Here is a 26,393-nt window from a genome sequence, read left to right on the forward strand (position 1 = left end):
ATTTGATGAGGTATGAGGTTGAAATTCATTTTTCTTTCCTACAAGTATGTTCAGATGCTCTAAAACTGTTGAAATGACTGTGTTTTCTTCATTGAATTGCTTTAGCATTTATCAGAAATCAATGGTTATATTTATGTGGGCCCGTTTCATTGATATTTGTATTTAATTCTTCATCAATACCACACTGTCTTTACTATTGTAGCTTTATAGTAAGTCTTAAAACAGGTAGTGCGATTCCTCCAACTTTATTCTTCTCTTTCAAAATTGTTTCGACTATTTTAGTTCCTTTGCCTTTCCATTTAAGTTTTAAAAGTAGTTTGTCTATATCTATACAAAATCATGCTATGATTTTGGTTGGAATTGCATGAAACCTATAGGAAGAATTGACATCTTCATTATGTTGAGTCTTTCATTCCACAAACACAGTATGTCTTCTTGTTTGGATCTTATTTAATCAGTACAGTTGGTGCTTAAACAACATAGGTTTGAACTGCATGGATCCACTTAATATGCAGATTTTTTGATAAATATAGTACAGTACTGTAAACATATTTTTCCTATGATTTTCTTAGTAACATTTTCTCATTTTTAGCTTACTTGATTGTTAAGAATGTAGTATATAATGTACGTAGCATACGAAATATGTGTTAATCAACTATTTATGTTATTCAGTAAGGCTTCCAGTCAACAGTGGGCTATTAGTAGGTAAGTTTTGGGGGAGTCAAAAGTTATTTGTGGATTTTTGATCATGTAGGAGTTTGGTACTTCAACTCCTGTGTTGTTCAAGAGTCCTCTGTATTTTGTTTCACATACAGATCCTGTACCTGTTTTGTTAGATTTATACCTAAGTATTTCAACTTTTGGAGCTAGTATACATTTTTTGTTTGTTTGTTTTCAGTTGTCCAGATAGTATACAGAAATACCATTGATTTTTGTGGATTGACCCTATTTCCCTTTGCTAAACTCAGTAGTTTTGTTTTTACTTTTTTAGATTTCTAGTGGTTTTCTACATAGACAGTCATGTTGTCTATAAATAAGAACATTTCTTTTTCTTTCCATTCTTAGGCTTTTTATTTATTTTTCTTGCCTTATTTCACTGGCTAGGACAGTATAATGTTGAATAGAAGTGGTAAGAGGAGAGACATCCTTCCTTTGTTCCTGATCTTGGGGGAAAAGCATTGAGTCTTTCACTGTTAAGTATGATGTTAGCTTATAGGTTTTATGTAGGTGTACTTGCCTTGTTATTCCCTCTATCTGGAATATTTTCCTTTAAAACATACCCATAGGTAGCGCCTTCATTTTCTTTAGGTCTTTTAATCACAATCTGTTCTTCTTGCTAAAATTTTAACCTACTCAATATTTTATATTCCTATTTCCTGTTTTATTTTTCTCCTTAACACTTACCACTACTTTATATATAATATACACTTACTTATCTTGTTTATTGTCTGCCTTCCTCCACCATAATGTAAGTTCCAGGATGGCAGAGATTTTTTGTCTGGTTTGTCCATCACTGTATCCTACCTGACATGTAATAGACATTCAGTTTATGTTTACTGAATAAATGATGGATGAACTAAATCTACCCAACCACCTGCATCTCTTTCTATTTCTGTCTTCCTTCCAAATGACTGGACTATGCCTGCCCTTATTATAGGCCAGCTCTCCACTTGTCCTCTCTATTCCTTCCCCTTTCATTTTCGCAAGGACTTTGATCATGCAGTTATTCCTCTTCTCTTCTGCATCATCTATTTACCCCTCTTTTTTTTTTTTTTAAGATTTTATTTATTTGACAGAGAGAGAGACACACAGTGAGAGAAGGAACACAAGCAGGGGGAGTGGGAGAGGGAGAAACAGGCTTCCTGCTGAGCAGGGAGCCTGATGCAGGGCTCGATCCCGGGACTCTGGGATCATGACCTGAGCTGAAGGCAGATTCTTAACAACTGAGGCACCCAAGCTCTCTTGTTTATCCCTCTTAATGTGATCATTCTCAACAACATAGTGTTTTCCATCTTTTTGACTCCTTGTTGTATATTAAATTGTGTCCCCCACCACCACCACCAAGTCCAAGCCCCAATACTTCAGAATGCAACTTTATTTAGAAATGAGGTCTTTACAGAAGTAATCATGGTAAAATGCAGTCATCAAGGTGGGTGCTAATCCAGTACATTTGCTGCCATTATAGAAAAGAAACATTTGGACATAGAGACACACACAGGGAGAGTGCCATGGGAAGATGAAGGCAGAGAGCAGGGTGGTGCCTCAACAGCTTCTCTCACCTGAACCTCTGAACTAAATTCTGTTTCTACTCTTGCCTTTTACAGCCTAACAGCTAAACTGTCTTTTCAAAAATATAACTCTGATCATCTCACTCTCCTGTTTAAAGCTTTTAGTGGCCCCTCATCACACCTAGAATAAAATCCAAACCCCTGACACCTGGGTGGCTCAGTTGGTTAAGTGTCCAGCTCTTGGTTTCAGCTCAGGTTGTGATCTCAGGGTCCTGAGATTGAACTCCCTGTGGGGCTCCCCACTTAGCAGAGAGTTTGCTTCCCCTCACTCCCTCCCTCTGCCCCTCCTCCTGCTCATTCACTCTCTCTCTAAAATAAACAAATGTATCTTAAAAAAAAATACAGACTCCTTTCCTTTTCTATAAACTCTTACATGATTTGTCCCCGCCCTTCTTTCTGTTCCCATCACTTGAACTTTACCCCTCACTTTCTGACTTCCTTCTGTTCCTCATATATTCCAAGCCTTTTCCTCACTCTGCAGGCAGCTGCTCATTCTGCCTGGAACATTCTTTCTCCAGATCTTTACAGCTCTGTCTCCATTCTGTGATCTAGGATCCTGCTCAGATAGCACCTCCAAAGAGAGGCCTTCTCTGTCCACCCAAAGGAGAGTGACCCCACAATTCCTACTCAGTCTGTTATGTTACCCCTTTAACTATCTCCATTGGGATCTAACATTATCTTCTCTGTCTATATATCACCTCCTTCCCCCATCCCCTATGCCACACTATGAACTCTTTGAGAACAGAGACCTTATCATCCTTTTTTTTTTTTTTTAACCATGGTATACCCAGGGCCCAGAGCAGTGCATAGTCAGTCCTCAATAAATGTCTGTTAAATAACTTGGTAACTCCTGCAAGGTAGAAACTAAAGCTAAAACCCAAATCTTGACTCCCAGTTTAAGGCTCTGTATTAATTTACAGGGGCTGCCATAACAAGGCAACACAAATAAAAAGTGACCTTAAACAACAGAAATTTATTGTCTCAGAGTTCTGGAGTCTAGAATTCCAAGATTAAAGTGTTGGCAGGTTTGATTTCTTCTGATGCCTCTCTCCTTGGCTTGCAGATGGGTGCCTTTTCAGTACCCTCACATGGTCACCTTTGGTCTGTGTGTATATGGTATGTCCCAATCTCTTCTTCTTTCCAGGACACCAGTTAGATTGGATTAGGGCTCACCGATTTGACCTTAATCACCTTTTTAGAGGTCCTATCTCCAAATGCAGTCACATTCTGAGGGACTGGGGGTTAGGTCTTGAACATATGAATTTGGGTGAGGGGATACGATGCAACACGTAACAGATCACTAGGAGCTGTGGGAGCTGTTTGATATGAACTTTTTCCCTGTGGGACACGTTGGGGCCACCACCTTTCCCCAAAGGACAGCTGTGACCTGCCAGAGAGTGTTTGTAGCCTCACCCAGTCAGGGAAGGAGAGCTCTTTTCTCTCCCTTTTCCTTTCACCCTTCTGCTGACCGGAGTATCTAGTCTGGAGAAGAGAGAACATTCCCCAAACCATGAAGGCCATCAGTCTAGTCTGGAGGGAAAGGGAGAATGGGAAAAAGAGCTTTGAATTGGTATGATAGCAAAAGTTATAGACAAATAAGAATGAATCTTTAAAACCAAAAGTAATCTCTAATAACAGAAAACATCTGAAAATCTACGAACTGGGGCAGAAATATGGTTAAGGGAACTGCCATCCTCACAGAAAGGCAGGTCAGTGTGGGTGAGGGAAATAACAGGAAAAGGCAGATATGTTTCTTGTTTATCCCCAGTGAACTGAGATGCCTCCTTATGCTGATTGCATGTTCCAGGCACAGCAGAGAACCACAAAGCTTCCTGTACATGTGACCTGAGGAGGCTGGCAGTTTTCATCACTCACTGTGGATTCCTCCCAGCACCAGCCTAGAGCGGATCAGAATCAGATTTTTGTCTCAGGAATAGGGCAAGTGTCATTGAATAGGGCAAGTCACTCATGAATAACAGAAACAGCAAATGTTAATTACATGGGCTCTTCATCTCCCAACCATCTGTCATCAGAATTGCAGTTCAGTGCTTGGTCTACCCAGCTCTGCAGTTCTGTAACCATCTTGTCTACCTGAGAAGACAGCTAGTCCCATGAGAACAGAGAGTGTATCTTCTGTTTTATGTGTATAGAGACCATGTAGTTGGGATGGTTCACAGTATTTCACAGCTCCATGCTGTTGCCCACCTGTGTTCTGCTTTCTGGAATTGCATTTGTCCCCCACCCCCAGTGCTCATCATCTCACCATCACACCTTCCATCCTTACCCCTCTTCTGCCTCCGAATCCTTTTTTTTTTTTTTTTTTAAATCTCCAGAACTCAGTCCTAGCCTCACCTCCTCCAGGAAGTTTTGGGTTGTGTCCAATTCCTTGCACCACTAGAATGTAAATTCCACAAGGATAGGATATTGTCCGTTTAGTCAGCTCCTCTTTCCAACTCCCAGCGAAGGCCCTGGCCCATAGGAGGTGCTCAGTGGAGTCTGTCTGTTCAGGCTAGGCAGTGCCATTTAGGACCAGAATTTCCTGGTGGTCCTGAAAGCCCTAGAAGCCCGTCAGAAATATTGGACCATCCTGTTTGATTTATGGCATCAGTTGGAAGCCCATCATCAGACATCTGTGTTCACAAGTTGTGAAATTCAGAGAAGAACGCCACTTAGAATTGCCTAATCTGGGGGCACCTGGGTGGCTCAGTCGTTAAGGGTCTGCCTTAGGCTCGGGTCAAGATCCCAGGGTCCTGGGATCCAGCCCCGCATAGGGCTCCCTGCTCGGCGGGAGGCCTTTTCTCCCTCTCCCACTCCCCCTGCTTGTGTTCCCTCTCTCGTTGTGTCTCTCTCTGTCAAATAAATAAAATCTTTTTTTTTTTAAAGATTTTATTTATTTATTTGACAGAGAGAGATCACAAGCAGATGGAGAGGCAGGCAGAGAAACAGAGAGAGGGAAGCAGGCTCCCTGCTGAGCAGAGAGCCCGATGCGGGCCTCAATCCCAGGACCCTGAGATCATGACCTGAGCCGAAGGCAGCGGCTTAACCCACTGAGCCACCCAGGCACCCCAAATAAATAAAATCTTAAAAAAAAGGAATTGCCTAATCTGAATCTGGAACAGGTGTGGAGCCCTGTTTGGACTCAGGTACCAGGGAAGTGCAGGAGAAATTGCAGTTACATCTGGCATCTGCGGTGGATTGCTAGCCCCCTTCTGTCTGGAGGGGGATGGAGGGGGCTGTCCCAGAAGCAAACAGAAGCAAACAGCACACACAGGATTAACGGACCGACTGTGCCAGGAAGCGTGAGATCCATGTACTTGCTCAGAAATGTGGCCAAACTCCCTTACCTTACGGCTGCGATCTCTGTTGCTTCTGTGAGGTTCCAGGAGGGCAGCATCCTCCTCTGCCCTTTGACAGGCTGGAGGAGGAGGCAGAGTGTCCTGGCAACAGTTAGACAGCCCCAGGAGAAACTTCACACCTTCTCACCTACCCCTTTGTCAGTGGTTTTCAGCCAAAGGCCTTGTTGAAGACAAAAATGCATGTGTAGGGCGGTGGTGGTGGGCAGAAAGCACCTCTTGTAATTCTAGTTTTTTTTCTCCTATCCCTGAATGCTTTTAGGTTTTGAGTTTGCATTCTCCAGGAGCTGTTTTCTTTGTGTTTAAATGTAAGCAGCTTATGTGTTTCTTTTTTAAAAGTCCTTTCGTTTCTTCTACCCCATTAGCCATGGTAGAGTGAGGAACCCTGGACTGTAAATCTGGAGACTGAGATAGAGATTGCTTCTTTGTACCCCTCAGATTTAATTCTCTGAACCAGCTTTCCATCTGCATTGCACATTGAGGGGTTTGTGTGAAGAACGTCACCCGATTAGATGGAACCTTAAGGTCAAACAGACAAACCTCTAATAATCTCTAGCCCAGACCTTCAGTCTGGAGTTTGAAAGCTCTCACTGGGCCCCCTTGTGTGTGTTGGTCTGTAGAACTATGCTGTCCAGTGTAATGTAAAATGTTCTATTATCACATTTTAAAATGTGAAAAGAAGCAGCTTGTCTTAGTCTGTTCAGGCTGCCATACCAAAATACCCAACTGGGTGATTTATAAACAACAGGAAACTTTCTAACTTTCTAAGAGTTCTGGTGGCTGGAAAATCCAATCTCAAGGTGCCAGCATGTTTAGTGTCTGATGAGAGCCCATTTCCTGATGCACAGAGCCTTTCTCCTGTGTCCTTATATGGTAGAAGGGTCAAGGGAGCTCTCTGGGGCCTCTCTTGGAAGGGCACTAATCCATTCCTGTCTTCATGAAGCCCCTGATCACCTCTCAGAGGCCCCACCTCCCTGCTCAGAAACTTGGTCTCCCTGGGGGCTGGGGGTGCATGGCTCTCTCATCACAGTGGGGGTTAGGATTCAACATATAAATGGAGAGGGACATAAACATTCAGTCTAGAGCACAGGTGGAGGTGAAGTAATTTTAATAATGTATCAGTGTATCCAAAATAATATCATCCAACGTATGATCAGTATAAATCTTACTAATGTGGTAAGTTTTACTTTTTTTGTTGTACTAAGTTTTCTACATCTGGTATGTATTTTATGCTTATGGCACATCTTACTTTGGACTGGCCACATTCCATGTGCTCCGGAGCTGCCATATTGAGTAGCTGTTGCTCTAAAGGATCGCTGTCCTGGCCACAGAAGTGCCTCCTTGTTCCTGCTTTCAAAGAGAAGTGCAGAGATGACAAAGAGCCCTTCTTGCTGGTCCTCCCAAGGAAAATGAAGTCTTGTCTCTTCATAAAACAATATTTTATTGTGTCCAGATTGGACGTTAGACTATTTTCCTGAGTATGAGAGAAATCGGTCTTCTGGATTTGCCAAGTTCTAGCACAAGCTTTTAAAAATTTCTCTTGACTCTGTTGGCAAAGATAGAAATATTCCCATATTATCAGTAGTGAGAGCAGTGTTTCCCAAAATGTGTTTCATGAAGTACTGGGTTTGTGGTATATAAAGAGGTGTGAGGTGAATAAGAGATTTCCGTGGTCAGAAAGTATGGGAAACACTGATTGTGAAAATCCAATATATATCTTTATTGCAGAAATGCCAAGAGATGTCTCTCATGCACAGGGCTTCCAAAACCAAGAAACCGCTTTTTGTGGAAAGCATCTTGAGGGTCAGGAGTCAAGTGGGACCTGCTGAGGCAATGCTGATCAGAACATTTTCTCCCTGACTTCCTTTTCCAGGGCAACCTTGTCGTGTGGGTTTTAACTCCATTCCCAAAAGTTTCTTGTGCTTTCTTGGCTCTAGGGACCCTGTCGATGCTATGTTCTTAAGAAGGAAAAACTGAGCTCAATAATGAGTTGCAATAATGGCTCTAATATTGGGAACGTTAGTATCTATTGTGAATCAGATCTACTATCTTTCCTCAACACATTTTAATAGTTCTTTCATAGCTCCTAAATGTGACAGTGAATGTACATTTTAGTTTAAAGTGGCAGTTCAATTTAGAGACTTTCTGTTTTATTTAATGATCCTGTCAAGTATAACAAATGTGGCAGCTGTGATTTTTTTCAAAGGGTCAAAAATGCAAGAAAAGTAGGTTCTGCTTCTCTCAGCCAGCATCCTTCTCATTCATAGAAAAGAAATATGTTCATATTTAAGATGAAAGGTTCTTTGGTTTTATTTCATAGCTCATATTGGAGAAAAAGTCTCAAGGCCATTCACAGTTTATTAATTTATCCCACTATAAAATCTCTTTATAATGGGGCTTTCAGGTCATTTTAACCCTCCTCCTCATTTCTCTTACTAAAAGATAACTCTAGGCACTTCGAATCAAATGAATTAGAAACAAAGCCATTATAATTACAATTATAATTATAATCTCTCTACTTAGAGATGGATCACAATTTAACACTTTTTCCCCAGGAATTTGGGTCATATCAATAGAAACTGTATTTTCCTCTTTAGAATACAAGACTAGCTTCTGACAGTCTGGTCCATATGTTAGAAGCATATAAAAGTTAATCATTTGGCTGTGGTGCCAGCTTGTGTGCGAAGAAAAACTGTAAACCACAGCTGTATGGAGTAACAATTGTGAACTTTACTGGTTTGCACATGTGAGACATCAGTAAACCAAATAAAATGTCACTGAACTGAACTTGGGAGTTGGAAGTGGGAGAGAGGACTGCTTAGATTTTAAGGTTTGTACTTAGCAAAGTCGCTCCATTCTTTGTGTTTCACAAGGGTAGTTCAGGTTACACAAAAACTGAATCAGCTGTTTCCCAGATGATTAGGTTTGGCTTAGCCACAGCAAAGGTGATTGCTTAGTAATCATTGGGATCACTGGGTGGTTGACCTGGTTTGGTGTGTAAATGACCAAAAAAATCCAGATATCATCTAAAATCAATTGGGTTCAATCAGTTTGGTCAGGCAGCAGTCCCATCAGTTACTCAGTGGTCTGCCTTGGATATGATCAAAAACCCTGTAACTACTGCAAAATCTTAAATTAGGCCATCCCAGATGATGGGCTTTCTTAAGTGTTCCTGCTCAGTGCTCTGCACTGCTGATATCCAACCTCAGCAAGAAACTTGAATGCTCTCTGCCTCAGTTTCCTTTCCTTATAGATTGGAGGTATCATTCACAAAATTGTCACATTAAATAGTTCATTTCATACACTTAGCACAGTAGCTACTATCCTGTAAACATTCAGGGAATGTTAGTATTTAAGTTTTGCTAACTCTTTTCTAATCTGTGGCTAAGTGACAAATACAGGGCCAGATAAGTGGATTTTTACATTTATTTCCTTATCTCTGATGCATTTTTTTAAAAAGATGGATGTTATTACATAGTACTGTGGTCTTTCTGTTGAGAGTTTGTGATTTCTGTGTTTTGAAAATAATAGCTTAAGAGAATAAACAGAAGAAAATAAACCCTTAATCTTAACTCTTAAATCCTCAGTTTGTTTGCTTTCTTTTCTAGTCAAACAACCCAACAGTTAATGAGGCTCTGGGCCGTAGAAAATTGGATATATTATAAAACTGTGATTAACCAGACTCCCTAATTAATATTTTTGTAAGTCTCAAAAGGTATGCTGAAGAGATTGTCACTGAGTCAAGTTATATGGCTTTAACTAAAACTCCTTTCCCACTAGGACTTCTAGGGGTTCCATGTGGCTCTAATCAAATCCCCTATACCAGCAACATCTGCATCTCTGCTCACCACTGAAACTCTGTTAACTATAAATTTAATAGGAACACTTTGTTCCCAAAGCTCAATAAACATTTATCCAGCCCTCTGGATGATAAAACCCAGATACAAAGAAAGTAAGTAACCCATTCAAGCATGCCTAACCAGTAAGGGGCAGAACTGAGACAAACCCCAGGTGGTTTGACCCCAGAACTCAAAGTCTTTACTTCACCTCTGCCATATAGACCTCAAATAAGCAAATGAGCAAAGGGTCTGAAATATGAAAGGAGCATGGCATGAACAAAGACCAGCAAAAAGGTCAGGATACTTGGAGGGAAGTAAGATGATCTCTAGGGGCTGCTCTTAGAGAGTGTCAGATGTAATGTTAAATAAAAATTTAATGCACAATTTATTCACTCATTAATTCACGTGAATTTGAATGCTTACTCTCTGCTAAATAGACCACTAGGTATAGAGTGTAAATCAAATACACCTAGTGTCCTCCCTCATGGAGCTTAGACTCCAATGAGAGACACAGTGTTAATTAGATTCATGGGTAGCTTTCAGTATAACATCAAGCAACACTTTTAGCTTTCATGAGACATTCTCTAGAAACATTTAAACCATAAATCTGTTTCATTCAGATTCATTACTCATCTGTGGTGCTACATAACTCTGCAAAATGGTTCACAGTCAATTGCTTATCTCCTTAGGATAATGACCCATGGCATTCTTGGATGAGTGAAGGAAGAATCGGTGATACTGCAGTTTGACGGGAGATAGTAGATAGGATCCATCTCTAGGAGGCAAGGGTAGAAATCATCTAAACAGTTTTTCTTTAGCATCTACTATGTGTAGGACACTTTGCAAATCTTTAGCAGGTGCAAAAGGAATACTTTTTGATGAGACATTCTCTAGAAACATTGAAACCTTCATTGAGAATAGAAATACTTGGTGTCTGGCTTCCAAGGGCTTATAATCTCTATAAGGAATCATTCCTAAACAAAAATACCCACATAAGGTAGATTGTTTATTTTGACTTGAAAGGACTCAGACACAAGTACACTGACTAGCTGCAGCCTCTAGAATTAGCACAGATTGTGATGCTTGTAGGGTTACTTCATCAGAGAAAGAATCTTTTTTGCTGACCTTTATTCTTAATAGGTTCTGTTCTTTTAAAAACAGTCAGTAATTATGGCATCTCTAGTATGTAGGATAAAACTTGAATTTACAAAGTTTTTGAAAGAAAAGTGTTATTTTTTATGCTATATCTTAAGACCAGGGTCTCAAAAAGGCTATGCCTGTACTTAAGAAATAAAAATAGATTAATTTTATCTTTTAACACCATGATGCATATACAGTTCAGTAGAACTTTCTGGGCACTGTCATTTTATGAGTTGGTAACAACAACAACAACAAAATAAAAATCATACATATAAGAGAGAAATGTGGAGTGTGGATGTTCAGAAAACACATGGCAGTGTAGCTTAGATATGAGTAATGCTGGCCGCTTAGGTGTGTTTTAAGTTTTGTTGCCTGCAGAATGTGGCCTTTCCCTGTATGCCTTTCCTTATCTTCTGGATTCTGTAGTTTTTCTCAAAGATGTGCACCTGGATGTTCAGAATAGGTCCTTTAAAAAAGGAGCTGGGTGATATGGAATAGTCATTCTTTGGAGTAAAGCAAAATAACTGGTAAATGTGAAAAACAGACTTGGGTAACTACAGATTGAAAGTTAACCTCGGATGCTTGCAGAGACTCAATGGAAAAAAGATTTATGTAAGTGATGGTTGCATTCATATCAGTACCCAGTTCTTCAAAATGGCATTTCCTAATGTCAAATCTAAAAGAAGCAGGATTTTTTTTTTTTTAACTAGGAGACTGTATATTATGAAGATGTTAAAGGTAAGCACATTGAATTCCTTAATCTTAAATACATTGTGGGGAGGGAGAAGAACCTAAACTTCTGTCCCCTCTCTCATGTGCTAAGAAGAGTGGTATAAAAATTGGGGATCTGAACAAGATCACTGTAGCCATGATAGCAAAGTAAAGGAAGAAGAACTAAAGAGATCACAGAATCAAAACCATTGCTGTTGTTCAGGGTGATCAGCTGTGAAGAGAGCATTGACAAATTATATACCCACGTCTTGGTAAATATCATTTATGCTTCCTCCATTTATCTAAGCAATGCTATCATCACCACTCCCTCCTCCTTCTGTTGCCTACCAAACTGCCAAGAAACAGTAATACATTGTGCAGATTTTAGTTGTGTCTTTTTTATCTTGTTCTTTCTTATTTCCCCCACCTCAGGATTCTTTTAAGATTTTACAACTGTAGGTAGAATTTCAGAGCTGAATGGAAGCCCAACATTATTTGATCTTTTTTACTATAATTTGCATCCACAATTGCTACTCTTACTCATTTGCTTGTTGGTCATTATGATGTTGGTTTATTTGTTTTTTAAAAAAAAAACAACAACTTTACTTTTTAAGAGCAGTTTTAGTTCATAGTAATATTGAAGGGAAGAAACAGAGATTTCCCATATAACCCACGCCCACACATGCATAGCTGCCTTCATTATCAGTATCTTCCACAAGAGCCATACCTTTGTTACAATGGGCGAACTTATATTGACACATCATTATTACCCAAAGTCCATAGTTTACATTAGGGTTCACACTTGGTGTTGTACATTCTGTGGTTTTAGACAAATGTATAATAACATGTATCCATCATCATGGTATCATACAGACTATTTTCACTGCCATTAAATTCCTCTATGCTCTGCCTATTCATCCCTTCCCCCATCTCCTAATCTTTTTATTATCTCCATAGTGTTGCCTTTTCCAGAATGTCATGTAGTTGGAATCACACAATATGTAGCCTTTTCAGATTGGCTTACTTCACTTCGTAATGTGCATTTAAGGCTCTTCCAAGACTTTTCATGACTTGATAGTTCCATTTCTTTTTATTACTGAATAATATTCTGTTGTCTGGATGTACCTTAGTTAATTTATCTGATCACCTCCTGAAATACATCTTGATTGCTTCCAAGTTTTGGCAACAAGAGTTTGTGTGGACATAAGTTTTCAATCCTTTTGAGTAAATATTGAGGAGTGGGACTGCTGGATCACATGCTAAGAGTATGTTTAGTTTTGTAAGAAACTTCTAAACTCTCTTCCAAAAATGGCTGTACTGGGGCACCTGGGTGGCTCAGATGGTTAAGTGTCCAACTCTTGGTTTCAGCTCAGGTCTTGATCTCAGGGTTTTGAGTTCAAGTTCCACACTGAACATGGAGCCTACTTAAAAAAAAAGAAAAAGAAACATCACCAATAGAAGATATACAGATGACAAATAAGTATACACAAAGATGCTCCACATCACATGTCAAAAGGAAAACGCAAATTAGAATAACAATGAGATACCACTACACGCCTATGAGAATAGCCAAAATCAAGAACAACTGATAACATCAAAGGCTGGCAAGGATTTAGAACAACAGGAATGCTCATTCATTGCCAGTTGGATGCAAAATGGTATAGCCATCTTCTTCTTCTTCTTCTTTTTAAGATCTTTGGTCCATTTTGGGGTGCCTAGCTGGCTTAGTCAGAAGAGCATGTGACTCTTGATCTCAGGGTTAGTTCAAGTTAGGTGATTTAGGTGAGTTCAAGCCCTACCTTGGGCATAGAGATCACTTAAAAATAATAATAATAATAAAGTTTAAAGAAAAAAATATTTAGTTCATTTTTCAGCTGGGTTACTTTCTTAATGAATTTTAATAATTCTTAGTATATTTTGGGTAACAGCCCTTTATCAGATCTATAATTTACAAATAATTTTCTCTGATGTTGCTTTTTGAACCATATTGTTTATTGCCCTGACCAGCTCTCTGATTTATAGTCCAGGTAACTTTCTCATATATCCTGGCCACAGATGTCACATAATCTCTTTCTGGTACCAGGCTGACATTATGCAGTTCTTGTAGTTCCCCCTCAAAAAGGTTCTACCCCTCTTAACACCACATTGCCCGGTATTGATCTAAAAGCTGCACAGCCACAAAGGATTTCCTTTGTGGGTGCTGTGGCAGAATGCTAGGGCATACAAGTAGAAGGCCACTAATACACTTGGACTCCTCATTTGACATATAATAAAAGTGAGTCACAGAGAGTAGAGTGATCTAAAGTCAATGGCATGCCTGGGATAAAAATACGGATTTCTCACTCTCAACTGTATCTAGAGGCTTTTCATTGCTTCCATGCTGAAGAGGGAGAACCAAAGGAGCATTTATAGTGTCAAGCACTCAGATGTTACCCTGCACAATGGGAGTTAAGAGCATCTTATTTCCTGAAGCCCTCTTTGGCTTTCTCTGTCTTCACTGAAAACACAAGGAAACCCAAGTATTGTGCTTCACACAAAGAAATCATGCAACAGACTCATCATCAACAGATAAGGTGTATTGAGCAGAACTTCTAAAGGGGATTTTAAAATCTACAGTGATCAGTTTATTCTCTCCTGCCTGGGCATTTTACTTAGGATTCTAGTCTTAGATATGGAACGTCACTTTTCTCTGCATCTACTGGATCCACACTGAGATTTTACTCAAGACTTTGGCCTCATTATTGCTTGTATCAACTAACTGATATGAGTCCCCTGCTGGTTTACATACAAACCATCCAACTTTGGCCATACAAAAGGTTGGGGACTACCTGAAGGCCTGGAAGAGCAAAATAGCAAAGATTTTGTCCATGGTCTCAGTGACTTATGAAACCTTAGGAGAGCTTTCCTTTTCCATGTTTTCTTCCCCCAGAAATTGCCTTCATAGTATTTTCATTGGTGGGACGGGTAACTTGTGTTTATGCTTATAAGGGAAAAAAAAATATTTTTTGCTATTATTATATGTCTAATATAAAAGTGAGGAGCCCCTTGGGAATTTGATGAATAGGGTCTCTGAAAGTCTCTGTAATTTTTATTAATAAACTTATTTATCTTTAGTTTTTATTTATTTAAGTAATCTCTATACCCCACATGGGGCTTGAACTCATGACCCCAAGATCAAGAGTCACATGCTCTTCTGACTGAGCCAGCCAGACGCTCCAGTCTCTGGAATTTTTAAAGACCTCTCTTCTCACTAAGCATCTGCATCTTCCAGGTAGAATCCTATCCCTTTTCTGTCAAACTCCTGCTAATCCTCAAGACCTAGCTCATTTATTGCCTACTCTTCAGCTTTTTTTCTCATTCTCACAAGAAAACTTAGTCTTCTATCCTCTCATGTCACTTCATTCAGGTTTATTGTAACACTTTCCACTCAAATTGCAATGAATTATTTATACGTCTGTCTTTTCCCTTCCCCCCAGCAGCTTCTCTGGGCTAGCCTCTCCTTGAGACGAAGAACTGTGTTCTGTTTATCTTTGGATGAACGACGGAGGGCCCTTACTGTTTTATTTCAAAGCACGAGTAACTTGAGCACCATTAACTGAAAGTGCCTTTACTTCCAAACTACCCTCTTGCCCAGATGCTGGATAGTCTATAGGTCCCTAACATTTCCATCAACAGAATCATTCTGAGAATGTTTTGTTCCTAAGAAGGCTTCCCATATCCTGCAAACATCTCACCTGAGTGAAGTAATACCATTCTCTATCCATGAACAAATGAGATCTGCATTAGTTGTCAGAGGAGAATAGTAACCTGAAGATTTGGAACATGAGGTTTGATGGAGGAAGTCTATACTTCCTGATCAAGTTCAGGAGTGAGACAAGGAAGTAGGGGAACTAGCTGCTGGAGTAGGGAGGAGATACAGCCTTAAAGCCATGTGCGCCTCCAGAAGTGGAAATGAGGGTGTCAATAGGAATGTGTGCAACTTGAATACATCCTTTGCCTAAATTATAGTTTGTCCAGGACCAGCACTGGTTGGACTCAAACCTGTTCTGCATAGGGATGTTGCTCTGAGGCTGGAATAAATGTCACATGTCAGCGATGAGTGGGTTCTGGCAGAGAGGTGTATGTGAATTTCATTTTTTTTTCCTGGATGGATCAGGTCTTCTTTGATAGATATCAACAGTCTAGGCTCTAGTACTTTTGCGAACACATGTCATATCATTTACAAGCAAACTGCATCAGAAAACATGGAGAAGACAGGAAATATGAAGAGCTTTTTCTTCTTTTTAAAGACTTTATTTATTTATTTATTTGACAGAGAGAGAGAGAGACACAGAGAGAGAGGGAACACAAGCAGGGGGAGTGGGAGAGGGAGAAGCAGGCTTCCCACTGAGGAGGGAGACTGATGCAGGGCTCCATCCCAGGACCCTGGGATCATGACCTGAGCCAAAGGCAGGCACTTAACCAACTGAGCCACCCAGGCACCCTGAGCTTTTTTTTTTTTTTTTTTTTTTTTTTCTTTACATGGCTCTACTAGTGGGGAGATTCTTGTCATGAGGATGGACTGAACTGACTGCTTCTGCCAATGTGGCGATAAAATGCAGAAAACAGAGGGCCTCTGCTCCGCTATTGACCAAGTTAGGAAACGGAAGCCTGTTGCTTCCTTGAATTCTGATGATCCAGTACAGTTGTTTGGTGGGCTGATACCCTGTTCATGAGTTTTAAAGCTTAAACTAGGAAAGAAGGAGTTGTTATTTTTCCTCAGCTCTACAATTTTGAAATCACTGAGTCACCAATCTTTAAAGCTATAGTTCACATTCTAAATGAAAAAGAAAAAAAAGCCATCTCACAAAACAAACTGAGGGTTACTGAGGGTGGGGGGAATGTGGAGAGGGTGGTTGGGTGATAGACATTGGGGAGGGTGTCTGCTATGGTGAGTGCTCTGAAGTGTGTAAGCCTGATGATTCACAGACCTGTACCCCTGGGGCAAATAATACATTATATGTTAATAAAAATAATTCTTTAAAAAGCAGCAAAAATATTGGTTTGGCTTCCTTCTAAGCAGATAGTCCAGAGGTGTTAATTATGCAGAACTTCCTAAGATGCCAGACAACTGCCAATTAAAAGTCAATACAGGAATGAGAGAGGGGTTTCTTTGGGCTTTGAATTACCCATGTGCATGTTAAAGGTTGTGCACTCAGAAAAGAGAGTGAATTTGTTATGTTGTGTATCTTTCTTCTATAAAAGAGCTGAGAGGACAGGCTGGTGTTTTACTTACTCTTGTTGCCTTCCCTCCACAAAACTACAGCCCATTTGATATATTATCAATGTTCTTTGCTTGAGAGATTAAGTGGGCTGGGAACACTCCCACCTCCCCCCTGCCCATTTATTGATATTCACTCTCAAAGCCATAGATGAATGCCAGGGGAGAAAGTTAAAAACTTGCAGAACAAAATCTAACCACACACTTTTTCTTTTGGCCTTCTCCAACTGTTTCATATTTTTTGTAGCTGTTAGCTGTTTTAAGTTATCTCAGTGTATCAAATCTAAAACAAATCCTTATTATTTTTAGGATAGGTAGGTATATAAAAACAAGCTTTTTTGCATACAAAATACTATGGTGTGTTTTATACAACTACTGAATTTGACTCCGTGCATTTTTACGAGCGGCGGTGTTATGGCCGGAATTAGAACACTGTGAGCACAGCAGGCATCACACCAGCCCTGGTCTGTCTCACACTGGCTTTGTAAACATCACCCACACAACCTGTTGATGAGACAAAGTGGACTTCATTACTTACCACAGTAACAGAGACCACCACCTCTCAAAGTTTTGGCAGTGTCCTGGAGAAGGAAAAGCAGGGTCAGAACATCCTTTTTTTTTTTTAGATTTTATTTATTTATTTGACAGAGATCACAAGTAGGCAGAGAGGCAGACGGTGGGGGGGGGGGGGAGTGGAGCAGGCTCCCTGCTGAGCAGAGAGCCTGATGCGGGGCTTGATCCCAGGACCCTGAGATCATGACCTTAGCCCAAGGCAGAGGTTTAACCCACTGAGCCACCCAGGCACCCCAGAACATTCTTTTTTTAAGGTGGGTCTTTCAAAGTGAGGGGGCTTGATTAGGGTTGGGTAAGGATCACAAAACAAAAGTCTGCAATTGATGGGAAGAGCAAGGTGAGGATTTTTGAGCCCAGGGATTCAAAGAATCGTAAGGGGTAAATCGCTGTTGATATTTTCCATTGAAGAGTTGATGGTCTAAGATCTTGCAGGGAGTTCCTGTTTTGAATACTGGAAAAAGAAACCCATGCCAATGGAGAGTCGTTTTCCTGTAGACAGTATGGTGTGGCTTAGGTTCTCAGTATCCAGACAGACTTTTGGATCAATGGTTTCAGTTCTCAGATCGACTCAGATAACTTGCTCTGGTAATAGATGAACTGACTGATTTTTTTCATATGCAGCTTCTTTCTTAGTAGCAATTTGGCATGAAACTTTACATTTCAGCATTGCTTTGCAGTAATTTATTGGCTTATGAGCCTATTCCTTGTTTTAGGGAAAATTTAAGCAGGAAAATTTTCCAAATGCCCACTAGCAGTTACCACGGGAACCCTGCAACAAATTCTGTAAACCCAGAGAGGGCAGCAGAGGGAAGCTGAATTCTGTGCATGATTATTTAAACAGCAGCCATCATTTTGGACAATTTTTAAGAAGCAACTGAAGATGAAATCATGGGTCCTGGGTACTTTCCAAGAGATGAAATCCTCTGAAGCAGGCAGGAAATTGCCATCGTTTAAAAGTTCCAGCTCCGTCTTCAGACCACTTGTCTCTTTCTCTTTAAGTTGGAAACAGAGAGATTGTGTGAGATCATTGTAAGCTCCATTTCAGATTCTTTCTTAACCCAGTTCCCACATAGGATATAAATTCCTTTAGATGGCTCTGATTTCCATTTTCTCTTCCCAACACACGTCAGTAGTCACAGTTTCGGGGGCTCTGGGGGCAGTGAGGCATCCTTAGCCAAAGAGGCTGTAGAGGGCTGAAGCTGGGAGGATGCTTTGAAACAAATGTGAACACTGTATTTACATTTAAATTAAAATGGGAACTTCTTATAGGTTATGTTTCTGCAAGGTGTGTGCAGTGCATCTGCCGAGGTCTATTGTTTATTCACGCTGTAAATCCTTTGAAATGTGTTAAAATGCTTCCCACTCATTATAAAGCTCCTGCCACCCCTGGATTATGACTTTGATGTCACCAATCCTGCTTCAAAGGGTTCTTTCTGGGCTATTAATCACAGTTTAGCCTCTGAAGATATCGCCAGAGAAAACATTTGGACATCTTTGTGCTAGACTTGCTAAAAACTTTGAGATCTCAAGTGTCTTGCATAGGCACAAATTGCAGCATTTCCTTTCATTGACAACTTTTTATTTTGCTACAGAATCAAATGACATCGTCAGTAAAGAAGCAAACAAATCTTCAAGCACTGAGTTTGGGAGGCTGGGGATAGGAGAGGAGATTAATAGTAGGTGGGTGGTGAGGGGAGAAGAGCGTCTGGACAGGCCACTGAGATCCATTAAAGGTTAAAAAAAAAAAACATTGGGAATCAGAGTGGCCAAGACATGGAGGTTCAAAGTAGAGTTTGCCTTATCATTTTTTTCTTATCTAGCATTAGTTTTTAGACTGACCAGTTCTCATAGTAGCAAATTAGTAAGATTCCTTGGTATTCTCTTGCCTTCTACTCTCTGTTTTGAGACCTGTGTGGATGGACTATTCACAGCAAATAATGATAATAATAATATTAATAATAATCAGTGCTGGCTAACATGAAGTGAGCACTTACCTTGAACAAGCTCTGCATTGACAGTGCTTATCGTGAATTACCCTCATGGAATGCCCATAACAGCTGTCAGAATGAGGTAATACTGTCTTCATGTTATAGATAAGGAAACCAGGGCACTGAGATATTAGCTAATGTGTTCACACCCCAGGCAAATGCAAAAACCCATCAATCCCCAAAACTCAGTGGCTGATGCCCATGCTCTCTGTGTCCTCTGGTTTACTGCATGGCAGGCCTTCTCCCTGTGTGCCAGGGGGCCCATTCTTCCAGATCTGCTGATCAGTGTCTGTGATCTTAAACTTTTACAGTGGGGTTCTCAATTGCCCAATTTCCTTTTTGGGAAAACTCCCAGCATCTTTTTTCTTGCTTACCCATCTCTTTCAAAGACTTAACAGTACCCTAGTTTGAAAATTTTTTTCTATTGTGATAAAAACACATAACATGAGACCTGCCCTCCTAACACATTTTTAAGTATATAGTACAGTATCATTCACTATGTGCACATTGTTGGAAAGCCGATCTCTAGAACTTTTTCATCTTGCATTACTGAAACTCTATCCACTGAACAAAAAATCCCCCATTTCCTTGCCCTTGCAAGCCCTGGCAACCAACATTCTACTCTCTGTTTTTATGAGCTTATCTGTTTTAGATACATCATATAAGAGGAATCATGCAGTATTTGTCTGTGACTGACTTATTTCACTTAGCATAATGTCCCAGGTTCATCTGTGTTGTCTCAAATGGCAAGACATCCTTCTTTTATAAGGCTGAATAATATTCCATTGTACACATCTACCACATTTTTTTGTATTCACTCATTCTTTGGTGAATTTTTAATTTGTTTTCACAGCTTGGCTGTTGTAAACAATGCTGCAGTGAACATGGGAGGCACATACCTCTTCATGATTCTTTTTCCAGTTGTTTTGGATAAATACCCAGAAGTGGGCTTATTGGATTACATGGTATTCTATTTTTAATTTTTTAAGAACCTCCACACTATTTTCCATATTGGCTGCACTACTTTATATTCTTACTAGCAATGAGTGCACCAAGCTTCTAGTTTCTCCATATCTTTGCCAATACTTGTTATTTTTCTCTTGTTACTGTTCCTGTTTTATACAATGACCATTCTAATAGTATAAAGTGATATCTCATTGTGGTTTTGATATGCATTTCCCTGATTCTTGGATATGCTGGGCATCTTTTATATAGCTGTTGGCTATTTTTATGTCCTCTTTGGAGAAATGCCTAGTCAAGTCCTTTGCCATTTTTACTTTGTTATCCCTTTTATATTTTTTTTAAAGATTCATTTATTTATTTTGTAGAGAGAGCGTGCATGCACACACACACAGGGGGAGGGGCAGAGGGAGAAAGAGAATCCCAGGCAGACTCCCCACTGAGTGTGGATCCCCAATGTGGGGCTCAATCCTACAGCCCAGAGATCATGATCTGAGCTGAAATCAAGAGTTAGATGCTTAAACAACAGAGCCACCCAGGTACCCCTCCTGTGCCCATTTTAAAATCAGGTTATGTTATTTTATCTTTTGCTGTTGAGTTGTAGGAGTTCCTTATAGATCTGGGAAATTAACCCCTTATATGGTCTGGAAATATTTGGTCTGTAGGTTGCCTTTTCCCTCTGTTGATTGTTTCCTTTCCTGTGCAGAAGCTTTTGATTTGGTGTAAACCCGCATGTCTATTTTTGCTTTTATTGCCTGTGCTTTTGATATCCTATCCAAGAAATCATTGCTAAGGTCAGTGTTATGAAGATTTCCCCCTGTTTCTCCCCGCCCCCCCCCCCCTGCCGTAGGAGTTTTATAGCTTCAGGTCTTACATTTAAGTCTTTAATCCAGGAGGAATTGAATTTTGTGTAAGATAGGCGTCCAGTTTCTTTTTTTTTTTTTTGCACTTGGATATCGAGTTTTCCAAACACAATTTGTTGAAGAGACCACCCTTTCCCCATTGTATAATCTTGATATCCACCTTAAAGACGATTTGACCATATATACATAGATTTATTTCTGGGCTCTTTATTCTGTTCCATTGTCCTGCATGTTTTTCTTTATGCCAGTACCATTCTGTTTTGACTACTGTTACTTTATAATATATTTTGAAATCAGGAAACATGAAGCTTTCAGCTTTTCTTTTCCTTCTCAAGATCATTTGGAGTTTTGGATCTTTTGTGGTTCTAGAAGATGAATTTTAGGGTTTTATTAATGTTTCTGTGAAAATGCCATTAAGATTTTGATGGGGATTACATTAAATCTATAGATTTTTGGGGGTATCATGGACATTTTAACAATATTAGATCTTTTAATCCATGAACACATAAAATACGCCACAAAAAAATGTGCCACCTTGGCATAAAGATTATTTGAGCTGAAGGTAATTGAGAAGATATAAATATAAGAAAAGCTCCCTGCCTTCCCTGTTTACATAAAAGCAAGACATAAATTTGTAGAGCTATCCCCCCACTCCTCTCTACCAAGAAAGACAGAAGTTAATCACCAGAGACAATTCTAGACCTTTATCAGCCCAGAGACAGCACCAGAGGAATCTGTATAACAAAACTTTACTAACTTGCCCTTACCTTCCATTAGCTTCCTCATATATTTACTTTCCCATAATTTATTGCCCCTAAAAACTCAAAGATCTTTGGTCACTTACCTAGAAATTTATTGTTATTTTGTTAAGATACTGTGTGAGCCCAATTCTTACTACCTCTTGACTTATTTATCACCAAATACTCCTGTGTGTATGTGTGATACACGCATTAAGAAACCTCTGTTTATTTTTCTCTTGTTAGTCTGTCTTCTGTCAGTCTAATTTGCCCTAGGAAATTAACATAAGATGAGTAACATAAGATGAGTAGTGGAAAAAGATTCTTTCCTTCCCCAAGAACAAGGTGTCTTTCCATTTATTTGTGTGTCTTCTTTAATTTCTTCCAGGAATGTTTTCAGAGTACAAGTCTTTGCCTCCTTGGTTAAGTTTATTTCTAAATATTTTATTCTTTTTGATGGCATTGTAAATAGGATTTTCTTAATTTTCTTTTCAAATTTTCATTGTTAGTGCGTAGAAATACAACTGGATTTTTTATGCTGATTTTATATCTTACAATATAAGATTGCTGAATTGATTTATTAGTTCTAACAGGATTTTTGGTAGGATCTTTAGGTTTTCTGTATATAAAATCATGCCACCTATGAACAGAGATCATTTTACTTCTTTCTTTATAATTTGGATGTCTTTTATTTCTTTTTCTTGCCTGATTGCTTGAACTTGAGTGCTAGTTGAATAGAAGTGGTGAAAATGAGCATTCTTGTCCTGTTCCTGATCTTAGAGGAAAATGCTTTTGATCTTTCACTGTTGAATATGTTAGCTGTCAGCTTTTCACATATGTCCTTTTTATGTTGTGGCAATTTCCTTCTATTGCTAGTTTATTGAGTGAATTGGGGAGTTTTTTATTATTTATTTTTTGCTTACGAGACTAATATAAATACAATTTCTATTATAAATTATAATTTGTAAATTATTATAATTTGTTTATAATTTATATCATTAAAGTTTCAAAATTCAAATTCTTCCAAATTTTTCATATTCAGAGCAGATCATTTGGAAAATTAATAAAACTACAAGGGAAAAAATTACTCATAATTCTGTTCCTTAATTTTTCCTTCACTTTAGCTTTTTTGTCTTTCTTGCTCAGGTAACTTGGCCCAGACAAGAGCCAGGATAACAGCAGCCTCAAGATCTTTGCCTCCACGTTTCAGTGCTGGGAGAACCAAGGTGAGTAGCAGGTTTGGACTCAAAATAATGTGGACCCTGGGGTGTTCCTGTCTTGGGGATAATCCTAGAGTAGGCGACTTTAGTTTCTCTGGCCCACGGGAAGTCTGGTTAAGAGATGGAAGGCATTTAGTAAATCAGAGGTTAGGAAATTTGAAACAACAGCATGGGATCTTTAAAATCCTGTGTTATAGAAGAAAATGTCTTCTCTACCATTTTAACTTTAGTTCTTTGGGGACTGAATTAAACTCAACCTGAAAGAATAAGAGAAGAAAAAACAAATTTTAATCATATATACACACAGGAACTCAAAAAATTTACTTAAAGGGGTAGTTAGAATTTGAGGCTTATCTACCCTCTTAATAGGGGTTGAATGGGGGAGGGGCACTTGTGAGAGAACAAATGACTTTTGGGAAAAACAAATGGGCCCTTAGGAGAATAGATGGGAGATATGATAGTTTTATGACAGTATCTGTTTAGGCAATTTCTTGGAAATCCCAGTGCTCATTTCTCATCTCTGGTGATAGGAGTCAGTCTTCCATGGCAGGTTGTGAAACTGCCAGGGAGGAGATTTATGGCAGTTGGATGATTTTGAGAGGCCCTATTTTTAGCCAGATAAGGGGAGTTCAGAAAAAGCCTTTTCTTGCAACTGTTGATTCTCAAATGTTCAACTCAAAATAATACCTATGCCACCATGGCATATTCTGGACCCCTTCATGTGATTCTCAGAAAGACCACTTAAGATACAGAACAATGACACTTGAAAGTAAAGTCTGTCTAGGAAGAGATGAAGTGCTCTTCTTTGAGGCTGTCACCAACCTACAGAGGAGTATAACAGGGACCAAATAGAATCAGCAGGGAGGAAAGAAACCAAACCATTTCCTGTCATTATGCTTTGCTTTCTGAAAAATAAGGAGTGAACTTGTCTGTGCAAAGGGAATGTTAGAAGGGTTAATAAATGTCCCACTGTAAAATTTTTTTTGAAAGATTTTATTTATTTGACAGAGATCACAAGTAAGCAGAGAGGCAGGCAGAGAGAGAGGGGGAAGCAGGCTCCCTGTAGGGAGCCTGATGCGGGGCTCGATCTCAAGACCCTGAGATCATGACCTGAGCCAAAGGCGGAGGCTTGAGTCACTGACTCCCGGGTGCCCCCCACTGTAAAATATTTTTAACTATTACATTTTTCCAGCCAATGTTTCACAAGGATCTCAAGGATTGGCTGGTTAATGTTCATTGTATATACTAACACCAACACCCAATTATCTAAAAGGTGATGGAGTAATAAAATAAGTAGATCACATTTCTGAATTTTCATATATTTTTATTTACATTGAACATTAAATTATTTAATAAAAAATAACAACTTCAGCCACACAGAATACTGTTGAATAGTCTCAAAATCGATACAGACATAGATATTGATATTTAACTTTCTTTGGAATGAAAAACTTACTTATACATAATAGGGACTCAGATCATTTTTGTTAACAATAATTTTTATACCCACGTTGCTATTATAAACACATGTATTACTTTTTCAGTCTTATGAGTTTGTAGCAAGATATTAAGACTATATAACGTGGGTTATATGGACCCCTAGGAGAGATTTACATCAGAGTTTCATTAGTTCTAAGAGCCTCTTGATATTATTACATGTAAAATTTGGAAATACAGTTGATTCTTATTCTTCATGAAATTATGTTCTATAAAGTTGCTATGAACACTGAATCAGCCAATACTGAAGCACTGCTCTTAGGGGATTTATGTGGTTAGGTTCCCAAAAGCCTTTGTTCACAACATTGTTGTCAACCAATTAGTACATAATCTTGTTTCATGTGTGTTTCTATTTGGAAGCACATTATTTAATATACATTTCTTGCAGATAATTATATGTAGTATTTTTTATATAAAATAATATTTTATTTTTTAAAAGATTTGTTTCTTTATTTTAGAGAGCACGAGAGAGAACTAGAGTAAGAGCAAATGCAAGTGGGGTGGGGACTGAAGGATAGGGAGAAAATCTCAAGCAGATTCCCCACTGAGCATGGAGCCTGATGCAGGGTCCTGAGATCATGACTTAAGCCGAAACCAAGAGTTGGATGCTTAACCTACTAAGCCACCCAGGAGCCCTGAAAATAATATTTTAATTACAGTATTTGTGTCATTGAATAAAGGCCAACAGTACTATAACTCATGCCTGAATGAAGCTTATCTAATGCACATATGTTCTCCAAGAGGTATTTAATAGCCTTCTTGCACTTAGAAACACAAGACAGTACTCCAGCACCATGCCTGGGGGCTATTTTATTTTATTTTTAAAGATTTTATTTATTTATTTGACAGAGAGAGATTACAAGTAGGCAGAGGGGCAGGCAGAGAGAGGAAGGGAAGCAGGCTCCCTGCTGAGCAGAGCCCGATGCGGCACTCGATCCCAGGACCCTGCGATCGTGACCTGAGCCGAAAGCAGAGGCTTTAACCCACTAAGCCACCCAGGGGCCCCTTGGGGGCTATTTTATACAGTGAAATCATTGGCCAAAAGCACAAAAATGCAGAACATTTGGCACTTCAATAACCCAGAAAAGGATACTTGCTTATAGCATGAGAGCTAAAACAGGAAGGCAGAGCATCATGTTGTTCAACCTGAGCTGGAAACACATGCAGCAGGTGATCAAAGTTTTCTCCACTTTGTATGTCTATGAATGATCATGAAAGCATTGCAGGTACTGATTTGGGGGTTAAAAATAAATTTTAGAAAGTAGGCACATCCACAAATATAGAATCCACAAAGAATGAGGAGCAGGGACGCCTGGGTGGCTCAGTTTGTTAAGCAGCTGCCTTCGGCTCAGGTCATGATCCCAGCGTCCTGGGATCGAGTCCCACATCGGGCTCCTTGCTCATCAAGGAGCCTGCTTCTCCCTCTGCCTCTGCCTGCCATTCTGTCTGCCTGTGCTTGCTCTCTCTCCCTCTCTCTCTCTCTGACAAATAAATAAATAAAATCTTTAAAAAAAAAAAAAGAATGAGGAGCAACTATATTTGTTTTTTTGGAAACACTGGCTCCCACTAGATTCTGAAAGAGACCATGACACAAAAAGATTAAAGACTCCCCTGTAATACTCTCTATCAGCCCACATTACTGTCCTTCCCTCAATTTGATCTTGTGGCCATTGGGTTCTGCCAGGACCCTGCTCCCTTGCCCTCCACATCCAGAATACCAGCGCAGTTAACTTTCTCTACACTGCCTCCTGTTGTTCAGGCTTTGCCTGTGTGACAAGTGTGCCCTCTAGTATATGACATATATTTACATCATTATAATAATAATGTATATCAGTGAGATGAAAGTAACTTGTGATTTGGTTTCATTTGGAAGAGGGATGAATTGAAAGTTCTAGTTAAGGCACCAGAAAATACGTTTCACGACAGCAATAGTTTTTTGTCTTGGCCAAGGTCAGATAACACAG

General features: G+C 39.4%; 1 protein-coding gene across 1 annotated transcript in view; it reads left to right on the forward strand.

The window, feature by feature from the left end:
- Positions 1-26,393, forward strand: part of MYO3B (myosin IIIB) — a 239,097-nt gene that overhangs the window by 29,791 nt on the left and 182,913 nt on the right. The window contains exon 13 of the mRNA XM_047722020.1: positions 22,859-22,938. Within this exon, the coding sequence (XP_047577976.1) occupies positions 22,859-22,938 (80 nt within the window). The remainder of the gene's footprint in view (positions 1-22,858; positions 22,939-26,393) is intronic.

This window comes from Lutra lutra, chromosome 3 (genome assembly GCF_902655055.1).
Source record: "Lutra lutra chromosome 3, mLutLut1.2, whole genome shotgun sequence".
NCBI lineage: Eukaryota > Metazoa > Chordata > Mammalia > Carnivora > Mustelidae > Lutra > Lutra lutra.